The following is a 19,204-nucleotide window of genomic DNA, read 5'->3' as shown; positions in this document are numbered from 1 at the left end:
CCTGTCATAAAACAAACCCAAATACAGAACCATTTTCACTTTACAGGGTCTTTAAATGCAATTAATCCATAATAGCATAAATCTGATTATGAGGGTACAGCAAGCATTATGCAATGAAGAGGAAGGCTGGGGTGGAGGAGCTTAAGCTTTGCAAGCAGCAGCATTGATGCTAGTAGGGATTAATGAGACGCACGTCATATTTAAGTATATTGCTGTGTTAAGAAAAAGAGCTGTGATTGGCTGTGGGAGCTGGGAGGTGATAACTGGGATCAGCTGGCTGCCAGCTGATCATGACTGGGCATATGACAACCGTGTCCTGCATAAAATTACACTAGGCTTCAAAGTCTATTCCCTAAGAGACAGGGAGCCAGGGTAAAGACCTGAGAACAGGACTGATACAATCCACTCACTTCGTCTTAATAAGGACTTGTGAATCAGCTGCAGCTTACTGACTTTAAGGCAGACCAGTGCAGATACTGTTATAGTAGTCAACTCGACTTAAAATAAATGCATGGACATGTTTTTCCAAGGTCCTGCTGAAACATTAGACTTCTAATCTTAGGAATTTTCTTGAGATGATGACAAGCTGTCTTTGTAATTGTATTTGTGTGTTTTTTTTTATTTTATTTAGGTTTGAATCCATTACAACACCAAGATTCTGGCCTGGACAGGAGTTTTTATCCGTAATGACTGGAACTGACTTTTAAACATTCCTCTCTGGGCCCAAACACAACAAGCTCTTTTTTTTTGTTTGTTTGTTTGTTTTTTTGTTTAACGGAAGAACATTATGGTGCATCCAAACGTTAATTTATTCAGTTAAGGCCAGTGTCAGAGTACTCAGATTACTTTTATGTACAACAAGTAACACATTTGTTTTGTATTTTTTGATTACTTACTTTATCATTCAAAGTAATCCTTTGCGGGGGAAAAAAAAACACAACTGTTTCCTTTCTCTTTAGTGGTGACTAAATGAAATCCTCAAAACATCTGCACTCTTTCTCTCTCTACCTCTTGGCTTTTAACTGTGAGTCAGCAAAGGTAAACACAGCTGTGACAGTGCATGCATCGCTAGCTTGTTGAGCTAGTGAGATGGAAGAGAGGACGTCAGCATTACACTGTGGAACTATCCTCTTTATGCTGAATATTTGGACAAAAGGCACAAGAACAACACCATGTCCAAACCTAAATTCAAAAGCTTGTGTAGTATTGTTTTCATTCAATCAGCTGTGCAGCTATTCCAATGAGGCATACAGTATTTTATGCACAGCCGTGCATTATACTGTATGGCTCTGCCCAGTTTGTTGTCAGATTGTGAGCATATTAAAGAGCTGTAAAGGCTTTTACATCTGTTAGTGATGTCATCAGGCTGTAGAGTTATAGATTAAGGGCTGTAAACCAGGCTATATCCTCACAGTTAAGTCGACACATTTAAAGGCAGCAGACTGTGAGCTGTTTTTATAATTGAGAAGTGGAATGAATGGTTAAAGGGTTTTACTGCAGTTTTTTGCACCTCTGCTTTGGCCTGGACTTGACCCACAGTCCTCCTATTGATTTTATCTATGGTATACTTTACCTTCACAGTTTAGGCTGTTAAATTTAGCCTCACATATTACCTTGGTCATCCAGGTTTTGTTACAGTTTTAAAACCTTTATTTTCTTTCTTATTCACCTGAAAAGGAAGACATTTTGTTAATTGAGTATTATCTTAAACATTGTCTTCTTTATACTTGAAGTGCTCAGCTTTTCATTGTCTGAACCATCACTGCTGCAAAAACACCTTTCAAATGACAAAACAAAGAATATCAGGGGCAAGGCTAAGCAAAACCCAGTACCTGATACCATATCTACTACATTTCAAATAGTGTTGATCAGCTACAGCAGCCTTCTCCTTACACTGTGATCAATGACATTGTACTAACTGACGTCTCGGATCAGCCAGCCACTTTATCTATCTGAGCGGCACAGCAGCCAGCAAGACAAGGAGCGGGGAAGCGCTGACTTATAAGGCTGACAACGGCTCCATTCATGCGTCTAATTTAAGAGCAGCTTCTGCTCTGTCTAATTAACAATTTACTAGGCCATCAGTCAGCCTCCCCATTGTGGTATAATCAGCGTCACCGACGTTCAGCCAGCTCGGCGTACACTTTCACATCTGCAACAGGATTAGGAAAAGCATGCAACTTTCATGGATACACAGACAGATGAGTGGTCAGGGCCGGTTCCAAGGACGACCGTGAAACCCCAAACTGAAAGAAGACACTGTGCAGTGGAGTGAGATGAGCACCCAGCTCCACAAATTAATCGGCTCTCTTTGTGCACTGCAGCATTTTAACATTATTGCCGTGTTAAAGGAATCAACAGATGCATGTTTGCTCCCATGGGGGTGGGGCTTTCGTGCTGCTTGCTGGCTCAGCTGGTCCATATGTATCACGACACTGGTGTGAACGGCGCTCTGATGCTTTATGCATATCATGTGCAGATTGAACCTTGTCTTTTATTTAACGGCTTTGGCACATTGGTGGTTTTGATCATGCTCTGTCATGCAGAGCTTGATGTGGGCACCTTTAAAGGATTATCGTGCAGTGTCAAGAGTGGATTTTGGTTTAAAAAATAGACATAAATAAATCCCCCTATAAAGACTCCACCAGCCTCATCGTCCCACTGTTGCATAACAATAATTCATATGATCCTCCCTCTTCTCCCACACCCTCCTCAAGATAACGGACAACACTTGTTTATTATTATTTTTGGAGAGGACTTTAATTTTTACACTGTGTTTTCTAATCATTGTCCTTCCAAATATTCTGACAGTAGAATAATAACCCACAGAGAGGATTAAGGACTGGTAATCTTGGGGAGTAGAGTATTCCATTTCTATTTTGTTCTGTAGATTTTTTGCCCCTTAGCTTCCAGTGAATAAACAAATACAATTCTGCTCGTTTATCCACTTAGTTCCTCTGTCTTGATGATTAGCAGTGAAGGGCTGGTAGGATGGGATAACCTAGAGCGAATAGTTCCAAGGATATCTGAGGCCAGAGCGCCTGTTTGCTTATGCGTGTGTATCACTCTGAATCTGCATGTGTGTAAGTGTGTGTGCTGTATAAACAAACGCAGAGCCGCTCAAAGGGCGCGGCCAATTAAAAGAAGCCCCTGAAGGGGCCAGCTCATCAGGATGCAGTGAACATAGCAGATTCACTCACAGATCGCCTGCTGCAGTCTGTCACTGGAGTTAACACCAGCAGGACTTTGGAGCACAAAATATTGACATCTTCATCCTTCCAGACGGAGAGAGATCGATAGAAATATGAATACAATGGCTCACAAGATGGCAAGTGTAATGGGAGCCCAAATTTTTAAGCCTTGGATTTTTCTCTATTTCAGCTATGAGCCCTCGTTTGAAACATGGTAAATGGTTCGTATAGGGGTTTTAAAGCCATCTGACTGCCAAACTTGCTCATTTACACCACATTTACACACTGATGGTGTCCATTAGTATTAGCTAACCGCATTTCAGTCACACAGCACTGATGCATTAATGGGAGCAATTTGGGGTTCAGCATATTTCCTGATAATATATCGACATACAACAGGAGCTTGGGATAACACCTTCAGGTTGAAAAAAGACTCTACCAGGGACCCACAGCTGCCCTTACATTATCTTACAGTTTTATATAAATATGAACAACTGATCTCGCCTTTTTATCTAGTTAGCATTGTATCTGCAAAAAGTTGATATACGTAGTTTTATTTTCCTGTTGTGGTTATGTGGTTAAATGCCTTTTATCATTTTACAAAAAACATCTTTAACAGCTAAATTCATGCATTCATACTCAATTCTACTTACATTCAAACTTAAAAAAATCTAAAGTTCTGAGGTATTTTTTAAAGTTTGTAGAAAATGTAGACTTGGAAGCTAAATCCTTAGAAGCTATATAGGACTATATAATAAAGTATGTTAAAGTTAAAAATGAGCCTTCATTTCATAAAGTTGAGGTTGTTTGGAGAAATATACACCAAACTTGAGCTTGATAAACACTTTATGAGAGGTTTATATTGTCAGAAGAAAACTACTGATAAAAAGGCAATGGTAATGTGTGGACTTCTAAGACTTAAAGCTTCTGTGGCTGGGTTTCCACTACAGTTATTCGCTAAATAAAAGCAATATTTCTTATATTTTTACCAAGTACAATTGTGCTTTGAATGTGTTTCCATTGAAGGGAGTTTTGGGCATGAGCCTCGCTATTCTTGTAAATTCTCCTCTTGCAAGACTCTGCTGCAAGGAAACTGGATATTGGAAACCTGTTGTGTGTTGGTATAGTTATGATTACATCTACAGTGGTTGCAGTGATAATTTTGAACAAAAGATGAAGGCAACAGATAAGAGTTCAGAGGCAAGGTCTGTATGTATGGCAAAAGCCCGGTATAAGGGTATAAGTATGTTGTTATGAAAAGTCTCAGTCTCCTCTTCTATCCACGTACTGCGCCATGCTGTCTTGGAGTGAACTGGTCATGTGACACCCTACGCTACATCCTGCGATGTGTAAATGCGGAAAAAGTGCTTCCATTGCACTTTTGCAATATATTTCTGTATTGAAACCGCTGAAAAACCTTCACATGAGAGCATAAAAACTATTTAACCATATTTGAGAGGTTTTTCTGAAATTCAGGTATTTCCATTACCAGTTTTTTATTGTGCTATTTAGATTTCAGCATTTCTAAGGGTAATGGAAATGCAGCTTGAGAAGTTGTTCTCTTTAGCTGGTTATGAAACAGACTGAAATGGGCCACAACCTTTTATCTCTACTTTTTATTCATACAGAGTGCTTTTGGTCACCTTTCATGTCTGTTACTGAGTTTGCTAAATTTCAGAGCCAATATAAAGTGACAAAAACAGTTTGTGCCAAAACTCTGTGACTCCCTTGGGTCTCAAAGCTGTCAACAAGACCTCTTAGCTCCACCTACAGTGCGCTGTGCAACTGAAAGTAAACAGAGAAGATGTCATTATTTTATTGACTATTAGTGTCTGATAGATGTTTTAATTAAAAAAAAGAAAAAAAGGAAATGGATTCTTTTCCATCATGTCATGCTTCTTTGCATTTTGACCTCCTGGCACATGTTAGGATGCTTGTCTCAGTCACATGATACACAAAAATGAGGCCAACAAGGTAGCTGAAATCAAACATTGAAGGTCTTTCTCATTACATATTTTGGTCTCCTTCCTTCCTTCCTCCATTCGTGTCATTTCCTCACGTCTTAGCTCCACCCAACGAGGAATTGAAAGAGAGATGCAAGGAAGAGACAGGAGGAGAGAGGAGGCACGACTTGGTGAATGAGAAATCCTTCACTTCACAGCGTCAGTCTGAGTGACTTCAGGTACTGATGATCAGCTGATCAGCTGAGCCACCTCATAGCCCAAACATTAGCAGACCCATATTTAAAATCATTTTAAAAACCTTTACGATGACTGACAATAAAAATGGAATAAAAAATCAGCAATAAAATGTATTAAGAAAAGCAATCTTTATATTACATATCTGATTATCAGTAGAATGTTTTTGGTTTATAAACCAAACCATTTAATCATTGTTAATATCCTCATCTATCTAGCCTACAGATCCATTTTTATTAACTGATGACTGAGGCTCTCTTTCTCATAATCTGTAATCTGATCAATAATCCACCACAGAGCTCTGTGAGTTTGTTGATTTTTTCAGTTAAATAGGAACAGTAAACAAACTTCTGCCTTAGTGAGGCCAAAATTCTGTAAGATCATATCATCCTGTATAAAGTTAAAACATAAAAAAAAATATTCATTATTTAATCTATCTTTGTTTAAGGGTTTTATTTCAAGAAAATAAGTGCTGCAAGAATATAAACAGTCATGAACCGTGCCGAGGTGCAGCTTTTCTGGCAGATGCCGCGCCTCCACACCAATCATGTTGCACCTTTGGTAAAAAGACTTCTGTGGAGGATACACCGGTGCTTCCCCGCTCAACGCTCCTCCAGGAGCTGTTTCCTCCCTCGATCCTTGCCTCCTCCAGGTGCATTTAAGGAATTGGAAGATCCTTCATCATGGCAGAGGGAGAACGATTTCCGGGTCAGTCGAGGAGAGAGGAAGCGAGGATGGACAAAACTTTGTAACGAGAAGCACCCTGTGTTTCTCTGCAAATGGGAAAAGGCTCAGAGAGGAGACAGAAGTAGAGCCAAGGAAAGGCAAGCTGCATTTAAAAGACAATACCAGGAATCCTACTTAAAAAATTGGTTTATTTTGTGTGACACACCCACTGATTAAGTATTATATTGCATGTTTTCTGCAGTTTCTTTGTTTTTATGCAGTTTGTATCATTTAATTTCAACGTATTCATGGCCAGTCCGTGAAAATAGTCTTTTATTAAACGGGTCTAAGGCTCTGAAAAAGGGTTGGGGGCCACTGCTGTAGACTATAGACACCTGCTTTTAGATTACAATGGCAGACTACAATGGCTGCAGTTTTATGAAGAGTTAGGGTCAAGAGAGCATCAGGGAAATCATGGCAAGAAGAGTGCCTTTTAAGTCACCTACTTGTAAACTTTACTGTCAAATGCTCTGATCAAAAAACAAATGTTTTCTAACCAAATTTGTGACAAGTGTAGTTAATAACAGAAAAAAACTGAGGACATGAGTGACTACAATGAATTGTGTGATATAAAAGATGATGAAAATGTTATGTATGTAGTGATTGGATTCAGCAATTCTGAAATGATGCCAAAAGCTTTTCTGTCCAAATCGGCTGGTCCATAACCTTGCAACTCCATTTTAGATTGATTTCTGCAAAACACTACCAATTTGGACACACATACTGAAATCTGCCAATACAGACAAGCACAATGCAGACTATAACATTTTGAAAAAGAGCTATTCATTCATTTGATGAAAAGTTGTGATTTTGGAGATAAGAGGCTGTAGCCTGACAGCGACGAATGTTAAGATAAAATCAGTTAATGTAAAAGTGATCAATGTGACCATCTGTTATTTTTTTTATTGATTATGAAAAGCTTGATCGTATAGTTTTTATCTGTATTACAAAAACAGCTTCACTGTAGCATTAAAAGGACATCTTGTACCTAACTCTAATGCTATAAGAAGGCTGTGGTAAAATTACTCACTTTGTATATCTGCACTAGTTATCCTCCTTACCATACTAATAGAGTGACACAAAATATATGTCATTCTTCTGGAAGCACTGGAATAGATGCCTGTATGTATTTTAAATGCAAGAAAGCTCTCTGTGGTAAAATGCCCCAACGCATATGCACATTGCACTAGTTATCTTTCTTAAATTATCTGATCTATGTCATAAACTGCAGATCTACTGACATACTTGCATTTTTTGTTGTACCTCTGACCATACTACCAATGCAAATGGACTAGTGTCTAATCAAAAAGACCTATAAAACACTTGTACATATTTAAATCTTTGTTTTTTTTTTTGTTTTTTTTTTTACACCTTTTTCAGTGTATTTATTTTTTTGGATCCAATGTTTAATTTCTGTACACAGAGCAAAGCTAACCAGAGTCAGATTCCTTGTGCATAAGCATACTTGGCCAATAAAGCTGATTTTGATTTTAAATTTAAAAAAAATGTTCAAATACATTATATTATACTCCAGCGGAGCAGTGCACAAAGAAAACAACATGAACACAGCTGAAAGGAACCTTCTTGTCAACTCAAGTGGTTGCTCTCATATCTCTTTGCTGATTCTGTCTGATACATGCTCATGGTGTGTCCTTTGGCAAAGATATCTCTCTGCTTTTTTGTAACAGACTTAAGAGTTACTCGTTGCCAAAAATTACTGCAAGGAAAATGTCAACCTTGACTCTGAATTCAAATACCTCAAGTATCTTCTGAAATTGTCATCTTAGAACCAACAGGCATTGAAAATAACTTTACTGCACATGAACAGTCTTTTTATAGCTATGGTCTGGTTTAATACATTATTTTTCTGTTCCATCCAACCAGTTTTACATTGTACAGTCAAGGCCAGATTAAAGAGGGATTCCAACAGCATTGGTAAATTTTAAACACTATTATGAAACAGTGATGACATAGTTGCTTCCAAACTGAAATCTAAAGCTGGTTGGATTAGAAAATAAAAGATTGGATGGGTATTAGGCCAGCATGTGATTAGAAGAACCTGCAACGTATGATAACGTTGCTCAATATTCCTATTACCAGTATTTGCTGTTCAGTAAGCCTCTTCAGTGTTTACTTAAAAACCCCGGTGCCTTGCTGTAGCTCCATTATGTCAGTTTTTCTTCAGTTGCCATTTTTTACAGTAAACATCTTGTATGTCATAAATGTTGGAATGGCATACATGCACACATAACTCAAAGACAAATATCTGCCTTTGCATGCAAAAGTAGATAATGGAGTGTTTCAATCTTTTTTTTCTCAAGTTTTTTCTCTCTGCTATTAGACCAGCTATCCTTGCCATTAAATTGATGTCAAATAATTACAGGGTTCCTAGTAGCTAGCATCAGCTTGTTTTTCCCCACTTATTTAGACATCTTTTATGATGTGTTCATTATCACTGTTTATATGCAAATGTGTATTAAAAGAGAGAGAGGAGTAAAAGAATGTTATTTCCTTGTGTTGTGCATTTAGGACAGAGAAAAGTGTCTCAACTGAACAGCAGTGTATTTCCCACCCTTATTTTGTGCTGTTTCCAGCATAACTCCTGTAAACAATTCTTCTATTAGCTGTTTCAGTTGGTTTTAGGTTGCTGCCAAGCAATGTTACACTCACTCAAGCTGTCTTGACTTCTTGTGAACCCCCAGAACTGCATCACAGAGGTGCAACAACTAATCCGAGACCTCTATCAACCTCTATTGGTGACCAGAAAGAACTGCAACAACATTTAGCAGAACTTATTAACTCCTCTTCTTGGAGCATCTCAGGCCTCTGGTACAGGTAATGAGCCTTATTAGTCTTCATAGCTGAAAGGTCCTGCCAGCAGCACCATCCTCAATTGTTAAAGTCACAGAGAAAGGGTGAATAAATGAGACCAAGGAGGATGGGAGGCTCTTGAAAGTCAGCGTGAGAAAGCAAGAAATGAAAGCCAGAAATCTCAGCACCTGGCAGAGTAATCAATGAGTCAGTGCTATTGATCAACAACCCTCCCAACTGCAGATATATTATGGTCATTTTGTGCTGTGGGGAGTTAGAAATCCTACATGTTTCCTCTTGGATACCTGCAAGAAAGACTTGTGCTTTTATTGGGCTCTTTGTCGACCTTGTGCCAATTAAGAGGAAAAACAAACTCAAGGAGAACTCACAAGATGGAGTCAACGTGGAAGAAAAATGCAGCTACTTTTCCCACTCTGTTTCTCTCTCTCTCTCTCGCTCTCTCTCCCTCGCTGTGCTGCAGAATCCATGCAGCCAACACACTGACATGTGATGAAAGACACTTTATCTGGAAAGTCGCACAAGCGCACGGCATGAAAAGTTACATAACCTTAACACTTTTCACTTTCAAATGCATTCTTTCTTTGCTGTCTTTTTTTCTTCTCTTCCTAAGACCTCCCCATACACTCCCGGAACAGTACACCCACACAGTCACAGCCCTCCCTCTGTGCTCATATATACACCCATACAAAACACAAAGATGGATCAATTTCACATTCCCTTTCAGGATGCAGAAGATGCCGTGTCTCATTATCAGTTCATGGCACGATGCTTGATCCTACCTAATGCTGCAATGCAAATGAGCTATTGTTATTCTTTATGTGTTTGTGTGTGTGTGTGTGTTGTCTTTTCTTTAGAGATCCTGAACAATTATCTCACCACCTCAGATGCTGCATCTTATGGCCTAATTCTTGAAAATAGGGCAGAGTTTTTTGGCATGGTGGCGCCAAAACAATAACAAAGTTAGTGAATTTAAAAAAGTGGCCCTTATGTAGTTTAAAACTCCTGAAGAGAGAGCTTTCAGTTCCAGTGTAATGGTTTTATCCATTCATTTGGGGTTTTATTGGCTTTGCTTTGCAGCAGACAGGGAGCAGCGTCACCCCTCCGAGCAACAGCCTCCCCACAGAGTCTCTTGATCATGTGCTGACTGGGAGAGAAAGAGTGCAAATTAAAGTCCCTCCTCACTGTGACACCTTAAACAGGAGGCACGACAGGCCGTATTTGCTGCGCCAAATCAGGAGCCTGAAAGATGGATACCAATTATAATTGCAGCCAGACTTAGGTTTGTGTGCCTCACACCTGCAGCTGGATGATGAAAACCTGCCTGAAGTGTCTGAGGGAACCTGGAGCCATTCTGTGCAAATGAAGGGGTGTGCACTTGAATTTGCATCACTCTGTGACATATCAAAGAGAATGCACGAGTAGACGAGCCTCTTTGATTTATCTAGTCATGAGATGCAAAGTTACTCCGTAGGCCCATGATAATCTGCAGCTTTCTTCCCATAATCCTGCAGTTTTAGCCAAGTAATGAACAACGTGAGGAAGGGGGAGAGTGTTCAGCATGTTGCATAATCACAGTGTCTGTGTATGTGTTTGTGTAGGGGTGGGGCAGGGTGGAGGTGAGGGTTTTTTCCTAAAGCTCTTGATGGAACAAATTGAATGCTGCATACGTTCACTTATCTCCTGCAGGTACTGCTTATCAAACATCACGCGCCATGTCAGTGCCTGCGTTAAACACATTTACACACAACGGGCACGAGCGCAATCAGGCGTGCAGGAAAACACGCGCTGACATGCCAGGTGCTTCCTCCTTCCAGCCCCTCCTCCTTCCACCTATGAGGACCCACTTTCACCACACACAGTATATACATTGCTCCTGCCAAGAAACAAATAAAATCCTTCTCATTTCCGGCCGGAATGGAGAGCCATTCCTGTCCTCATTAGAGAAAGCTCCAAGTCCAGTCGCTGAAAGCTACATTAAGGCTCCATTTCCTGTCTTTTTTTTTTTTTTTTTTGGCGGCACCCTTAGTGGGACGCTGCCACAAAAACACCAATTAGAAGCCAAAGAGCTGTGAGAGTAAACGCGGGATTATTGGGCCGCCAAGCGGACCATCTGCAGACTTCATCAAAAGCTCATCCCACCGAGTCCAGACGGAGCTGATCGGATGCCTGGGTTAAGTTGCGATTTCATGCGGAGCATATTGACCACTACAACCCTTCCACGGCGTCTCACGCGCTCACTCTCTCACGCGCGCATGCATAAAAGAGGGCACGCGCAAAATCTGCAAATTACGACTCAATTAAGAGCCACTAAGTCAAGGTCGTTTACAGCCGCAACATCCATAACTGTTAGCGGCGCAGCTTGTCAGATCCGCGCTGAAAATACAATAAGAAGGTGTTACTGTGCAGATTAGAGCTGTTTTGCGCATACTGTCACTCACACACCAGTTCAGCCAGCAGAGCAAACTCTAATCAGGACATGTGATTTATCTTTGTCTGTTCTCCAGACACTGCCCGGTGTGGATATAGTCACTGCGCAGTAACCTGGCAGGATTCTCCAGTCTCTTAGTGTGAAAACTTTGCAAACATGTCCTATTGTCTAATGCGTACTCACCATCAATAATGACGGTCTTCATGATTTAAATGGGGGTGAAATCCAGACGCTGTATTAAATCCAATTGGAATGATTCCCAGCGTGTGCGCAGACAGATACGATATCCGCTGATTTTTTTTTTGCAATTTATGGCTACTTGCAAATCCAGTGCACGGCAGGAGACGGACAGCCTAAAGCAAGCCCAGCACCCTGCAAACTTTAGCCGTAGGTCGTCCCGAGTGGGGAGCCACGTCTCCGGCTGCACCCGAGCTCAGTCATTTGGACGAGTGATTAAAAAAAATAGTCAGCAATAAACATCCAAAGTGGGATCAGTAGACTCGACACCACCAGTCGACACCTCCCCAAAAATATAGGACGCGCAAAAACAACAGCTCCAGAGGAGAGCTTAAAGTGTGGACTCACAAGTGGAGAAGAATCAGCGACACAGGCGAAAAATCAGTATTGAATCCATATTTTGAAGTAGCAGCACATATCCAGTCCGATCACCTGCCCCGCTGTATATTCCCCCAAGTAGACGGAGAAAAGTGTGGTGGATGCGCACGGATGGCGGCCGCACTGGTGAGCGTCAGTGTGCGTTTACCGCGGGGAGGTGGAGAGGGAGGGCGGGGCAGCGAGGTGCGTTTGGCGGAACAGAGAGAGGAAGAGGGAGAGAGAGCCTTCAGAGATTAATCTTTTATGGGTATATATCACGCTGTAAAAAATAGCCCTCTTAAAAGTGGAATCTTCATCTTAAATCAAAGCATAGCAAACAGATTTTGGTCAGATTTGTACGTCTGCTTGGTTCCACTACAGTTATTTATAGAAAATCTTACACATACACACAAATGTAAGTGAAAGTAGGTTGTTTTACATAACTGCTGGACTTTTTTAGGTGTCAGTAATGACTTATTGAGACAGACATTTCTTGCAGTGCAGAGCTGCGCTCTAATGAATGTTTTATGTGCAAGGGGTGGGGGGGTGGGGGTGCCAGTGGGTGGGTAGCGAGGTGACGTGAGGCGAATCTATTTGGATCGGACAGGACCAGGCACGCACATGCATACGACCCCCCCCCCCCCCAAATGACGGGCGAAGAGGCTGCGTGGCCTGCTGGTGGGACCCGCTCCGCCTCCCCCAGGGGACAGGACAGTGGGACTGCTGTGATGGCGTAGGCGGAGTGTTAAAAAAAGAGTGAAAACACAGAGATTTCAGTTCTGCCTGGTTAATTGGACGGACAGAGAAACATCTTAAATCTGCAAACTTCCCAGAGATAAACGACTTAACAAAAGGCATTTTATTTATTTGGATCCACATAGAAAAGTTTGTAGATGACTGTATTCTATTGTAGAAATGTAAAGCTCTAACTTACTATTATTTTTATAACCACTATTATTGTTATGATGATGATGATGATGATTATTAAGACCTTTTTTCCTTCTGTATGCCTTCAACTTTTGCACATCCTTGAAGCAAATCAGGTATTTCCCATACCGTTTCCATGCACTTGATATGATAATGGATGCTTTTACACACTGATTAGATCACTAAGCAGCACGCACACTCTCCAGTAATGGTGACAGGACCGAAGACCAGTCTGCAGCTCTGCTTGGTTTGCTGAAACCCAGGGGGAATTGGATTCACAGCAGTAGTGCTGTAATCTTTAGGTAGCACACGCCCCCTACCGGCGGAGAGAAAAATAGATGTTCAGCACCATGGACAGAGACAGACAAGCCTCATCTGTGGATGATGATTCCCTGAAAGACAGGAAGGAATCAGACTGTAAATAAAAGTTTGTAAGCTTTGGCAGACAGTATTTATCATCTAACATTTTCTATAAGAGAGTCTGGAACATTTCCATCTGCCAGCTCTACATTTATAATGAAATATGGGAAATTTTCCAAATTGCCTATTCAGTCTTTCATTTAAAAAAAAGCTGCTTACACAAACTCTAGAGTGTATGTACTTTGAGGCATACTGGCTCGGGATCAAATGCTTGTTATAATTACACTATAGCATGTAGTGAGTGAGAGAGAAAAAAGTCAGAAGATTACCATGGGGAGCAGGTGAAACCACAGCCAGGTGGGTGGTGTAGCTGAGTGAAATGGATGTATGTGCAGCAGGCTAATCCTGAGCTTACAACCACCACCAATATTGAATCACACCATCAGAATATGTCAGCGAGCCACTCGCCTGGTATTTGCTCACAGCAGAGACCGGCAGGGCCAGATGGTCGGTGGAGGCTCAGTCCAAAGCTGCCGCCGCAGCAACCCGCTGAGAACCAGGTCACCCGAGAGAACAGGATATGCTGTCACCTTTCACACTGGTCTGCGTGTCTCCTGTTTTCTCTGAATGCATCAGAGGGTGTGGGCACACAAGTGTGTGTACATAATCCTGTCCTGCATTTGTATGCTGTGTGTCCATGCTCCCCGGAGCGTACTGTAACAGAGGAGGAGGCATTTCTTCTCAGGCTTTTCACAAGAGTAAAATAATAATCATGAAGTGCTATCACCACTTCTAGGAAAGAAAGGAGGCAACAGATGCTGTGTTTCCCAAGCTGTAAAATATTGTCCAATACACAATTATAGCCTTTAAAAATGTAGATCGGAGTATACTGTATATAGAAATGAGAGTAAATGTATCCTGGAGACACATTTACATACATGCTGTGAAATAATGATTTTGTATATAGTCACTCTTTCCATAAAATAAAATGTCCATAGAAACTAAAGGTAAGTTACATGCAAAGATTCTATTTTAGAAGAATCTAGAAGTCTATTGGTTGTTGATATGAAACCACCTGGACTCTAGTGATTGTAGGAGGTAGTCTAACCTTAGGATGTCAATTATCAACCAGAATAGGGCAAATTCTTAGTTGGTGGCTGGCTGGAAAACTTAGTTGGAGATTAAATGGAAACGCACCAATAGGTGCTGATGCAGGTGCTCTTGGTGACTGGCTGATTAAAGAAAGTGCTGCTGCCCTCCTACTTGTGTTGCAGTACTGTATTTACCCACATTATATTTGATTACCTGAGAAAGAAGGATCCAAACCCTGCTCTTACATGGTTAGATGGATTATATGCATCCAAAGCCAGAGCATACTGTCTCTCTGAGCTAATTGAATGGACCATATAGTGGCTGTCTTTGCCCAAGTTGCTTTTAAGTAAAGACAGTGGTGATGTTACAAAAAAGCTTCCACCATGTGAAGATTTTAAATAGATGGATCATTTGGAGACTTCTAAGTCATCTTTAGAACTCAAACTGACAGTGCAAAAAAGCAGATTATTCATTTAACTTCAATTAACATGTTTATTATTGACTGATGAACTGCTATCAATGCTAATGTCTTCTCTGAAGGTTTTGATTAACTGTGCCCAGACTACTTTTTACTTTATTTAATACCTGAGCAAAATTTTTCACAATGAATGAATGTTTTTAATGACTACTTTACAGTCTTTTGTGAGGTTGTTCTCCAAATATGGTCCCACTCTGGGTAAAACTGCCCCAAAAGTAGGGTAAATGCTTCAGAGTGCAGCTACCTGTGTGGACCAATCACCAGCATCCTAACCATGAAAGTGATTTCATTCAAATACTGTCACTCCAGGTCAAAAAAAAAAAAAAAAAAAAAAACACATGAAAACAGCTAAATCCCTGACTAAATGCTTGTTTAGGTTCTTCCCAAACGAATAGCTGACAAAGTGGCTCTATTTGCATTTTCATAAATCTTATGGTTGCATATGAAATGGGTCTTAATTAAGGCCTGTGCATGTCCACATCATTCCCAGACTATAACTCTGACTAACTGTATCCACAGCTGGAAAACTCTCATTTGGCTCTGAGGTGAGCATGTCTCCTTGTGCCAGGAAGCACAAGGTTCACTATAACTGATTACTATACCTCCCTCAGCTCATTATACAACATGCCCACCCACTCCGAAGCCCTCTGCTCATTCCATTACACTATATCACAATGATATGCACCGGCAAGTGAAAAGGACACAGGTAAATTGTCATGGGAGCTTCGAGGCTGGAGGCCTTGCACAACGGGCAGCTGTAAATTAACTAAGGGTGGATCATTGCCATGCCAATGGAAAAAAAGGAGATTGGGGATCTTTAATTCATGACAGTAATGAAATGAGTCAAGCTGTTCAGTCTCAAAGGCAGCACATCCTCTAGCCGAGGCTCCACTATTCTTTTCATCACAAGTCTGACGGATCAAAAGGAGAACAGGGGCATAAATGACTTTCTTTGGTAATAAGAAAGTTAGTTGTGTCCCGCTGCCACAGGATCTGCAGTAAAGGACAAGTGTTAATTACAATTTGGTAATGAAAGCTTAATATAAAGCCTTTACTTTAGTTTAGATGAAGGAATAATCAGTGAGACATTGTGTGCAAGTCAAAGGTCATGAGGTTCTTCAAGGCCACCTACCCACCAGTGAATCACAAATCCACATCAAACCTGACTGTGGCATTGGCATGTTGCCTAAACTCTTCCATAGCTCACTGATATATGCACATATTCCACATTTGTACAAGAGATGCAGGGGTTTGCCCTCGTAACACATTCTCTGCTTCAATGCTGGGTCACAACTGAGCTGGAATAGTACATTTTTCACTGCAGGCAATACCCATCTTTTTTACAACTTCTACCCCCTAATCTCTCTGCATGGGTGACAAGAGTTAAAAAAAGATTCTGTAACAGGCAGAAAATCAAAAAAATCACTGCTTAATATAGGAAAAAAAAAAAGATCAAATGCAAATCGTCCTTGGGAAGGAAATCCCAGCTGGCTGAGCGTCACAGTTTGTGTTTGGAGAATAAGATAGATAGCATTAATACAGAGCAAAACTGCTATAATTTTACATTTTAGGTTGGAATATGATTTTTAGATTCATTCATTATAATTGGAAATAAGTACCTGCATATAAAGGCCATTGAATTTGTTTTAGTCTAGTAAGTGCACATAATGAAGACATGGTTGCATTGTTGCTGTGGGCAACATTTGACACAAACAGTCACAAAGTGTGATATAAAAAAAAAATGCATCAGATGAAACAGAGGCAGGAAATAACATTAAAATAATATGTTTGCACTACAGGAAGGTTTGTATAATTAGAAAATATACAAAAACAATCTTTTTTAAATATGTCTTTAAGCTTTATTTTGGCTCTAATTTATCACAAACAAAGATTTAATGGTCATTATTTTTCATTTTCTCCTGGAGGAAACAAAACACAGAGAAATATTTAAGGAAATATTTAGGGCTGTTCTGAGGCTGTATCAAAGCATATTCATGGAAAGTTGACTGGAAGGGAAAAGTGTGGTAAAAAAAAAGGTGCATAAGCGAAAGAGATGAGTGTAGCCATCAGATGATCATCAAACAAAGGAGAATCAAGAACTTAGGGGAGCTTCACAAAGAGTGCACTGAGGCTGGAGTCAGTGAATCAGGAGCCACCACACAGACAGATCCAGGAGATTGGCTACAAGTGTCATGTTCCTAGTGCCAAGCCAGTCCTGAACCACAGATGCCCCAAGCATCTCATTGGTGCTGAGGAGAAACAGAACTGGACCTTTGCTCAGCGGTCCAAAGTCCTGTTTTCAGATGAGTCTGGAGGGAAATCTTAGAGGCACAGAATCCAAGGCGCTTGAAGTCCAGTGTTTTCAGTTTCCACAGTCAGTGATGGTTTGGGGTGCCATGTCATCTGCTGGTGTGTGTCCACTGTGCTTCATCAAGTCCAGAGTCAACACAGTCAGCTGTCTACCAGGAGATTTTAGAGCACTTCATGCTTCCATCTGCTGACAAGCATCATGAAGATACTGATTTCCTTTTCCAGCAGGACTTGGCTCCTGTCCACAGTGAAGCCAAAACTACCAGAAACTAGTTTGCTGACCATGGTATTAGTGTGATTGGCCAGCCAACTGGTCTGACCTGAACCCCATGGAGAATCTCTGTCAAGAGGGAGATGAGAGACACCAGACTTAACAATACAGATGAACTGAAGGCTGCTATCAGAGCAACCTGGGCTTCATAACACCCCAGCAGTGCCACAGACTGATTGGCTCTACATCACATAGATGCTCCAACCAATTACTGAGTGCATACATGAGCATAAATTTCCAAGTCAACATTTCTGTGTTATAATTCCTTTTTTTGGACGGATGCTTTGTAATATTCCAATATTTTGAGATAGTGGATTTTTGATTTGTTTGAGCTGTAGCCGTAATCATCAACATTTAAACTAAAGAGTGTTAAAATATTTTACTTTGTATAAGATAAATCTAGAATGGAAGTTTCTATTTTTGAATTATGTCACTTGAAACAATGAACAGTTTCATACTTTTCTAAGTTTTTGAGATGCAACTGTAGGGATGTGGCTAATCTGGGGTGTCAGTAAGACCCCAGGGAGGTCCTGTATCCTGTTAGAAAACTTAATAAAACTCCAACGGCAGTTCTGGGCAGATTTATCTGGGATTTGTTAGTGGGAGTGCTGCATGAACACAGTTGAAACCAATCAGAGAAGTAGTGAATATGAAATCCATTGTATAATCACACACAGCATGAGTCTCTTCCCAAACTGATGTAATGCATCATTTTCTACAGCAGGCTTGGTGAATAAAAAGAAAATCCTGCACACTGAATAACTTGTTCAGTACCATAATCTTTGGATCATGCAGACATTTTTTACAATTCCTCTGGTTCTTTGGCAAGAGTGTTTTATGAGTGTTTGTGGAGATTTCCTCCACTGGATTACACTGTTATGGACATCTAAAACAACTGGAGAATCAATATTTTATTTTGTGATCACAAAAGAAGAAATTAAGGAAAATCATGCTGTATAGCTTATACTCTTCAGAACCCTAAAGACACCTGTCTGTCTTCTGTCACTCAGAATCATCCTCCTTTTTCTCTACCTGCTGAATCTATACCTTATCAAGATTTTTTTCCATGTAATTTAAGCATGGAGTATATCACTTCATCAAGCACCTATCCATTGCAAATGCTTCAGGCATTAATAACTATATATAAAGAATATTCTTCCTGATGGTCTTGTTTTTGTAGATGATAAGTATTAGTATTGACTTCTGTCTGTTTCAGAACCAGCAAGTTTGAAAAATCCAGACAGAAATTGATCGTTTAAACCAAGGATCATGCAGTAGTCCAATGGTGGTCATGTTCCTGTCACGTCAAGCTCAAATGTGGTTATCATGTTGGACTGCTATATTTCTTTTTTTTTTTCCCCCCAACAAATGCTGGGACTCCGGTCCCTGCTTACATTCGCACATTTCCTGATGAAAAAGTGGCACAAAACAAAAACAATGGATACTGAAAATCCTGAGAGAGACTGGACCACATTTTATCAACATGAGCTTCCCACCAGTGACAGGATCAGAGTCACTGTGGGAACATGGTCCATAGTGTTAGTACTGTTAACATACAGTGCCATGAAAAAATATTTGCCCCCTTTCTGATTCCTGACTTTTTTGCATATTTATCACACTTAAATGTTTCAGATCATTAAACCAATTTTTATATCTCACAAAGACAACCCAAGTAAATAGAAAATGCAGTTTCTAAATGATGATTTCATTTATTAAGGGTAACAATAGTGAAAAAGTAATTGCCCCCCCCCCACCTTGTTAAATCATGAGCACCAATCAATTAATGCTCTCATTTTT

The 19,204-nt window shown here is 40.4% G+C and overlaps 1 protein-coding gene across 1 annotated transcript in view; it reads right to left on the bottom strand.

Annotated features, from left to right (window-relative positions):
• Positions 1–12,096, bottom strand: part of rtn4r (reticulon 4 receptor) — an 81,974-nt gene extending 69,878 nt beyond the window's left edge. Inside the window, exon 1 of the mRNA XM_041788223.1 lies at positions 11,559–12,096. Within this exon, the coding sequence (XP_041644157.1) occupies positions 11,559–11,580 (22 nt within the window). The 5' untranslated portion in view covers positions 11,581–12,096. The remainder of the gene's footprint in view (positions 1–11,558) is intronic.
• Positions 12,097–19,204: the final 7,108 nt, after the last annotated feature.

The sequence above is a fragment of the Cheilinus undulatus genome, linkage group 5 (assembly GCF_018320785.1).
Source record: "Cheilinus undulatus linkage group 5, ASM1832078v1, whole genome shotgun sequence".
NCBI classification, from domain to species: domain Eukaryota; kingdom Metazoa; phylum Chordata; class Actinopteri; order Labriformes; family Labridae; genus Cheilinus; species Cheilinus undulatus.
The sequence above is the reverse complement of the archived record's forward strand: the minus strand, read 5'-3'. Positions and strand labels throughout refer to the sequence as shown.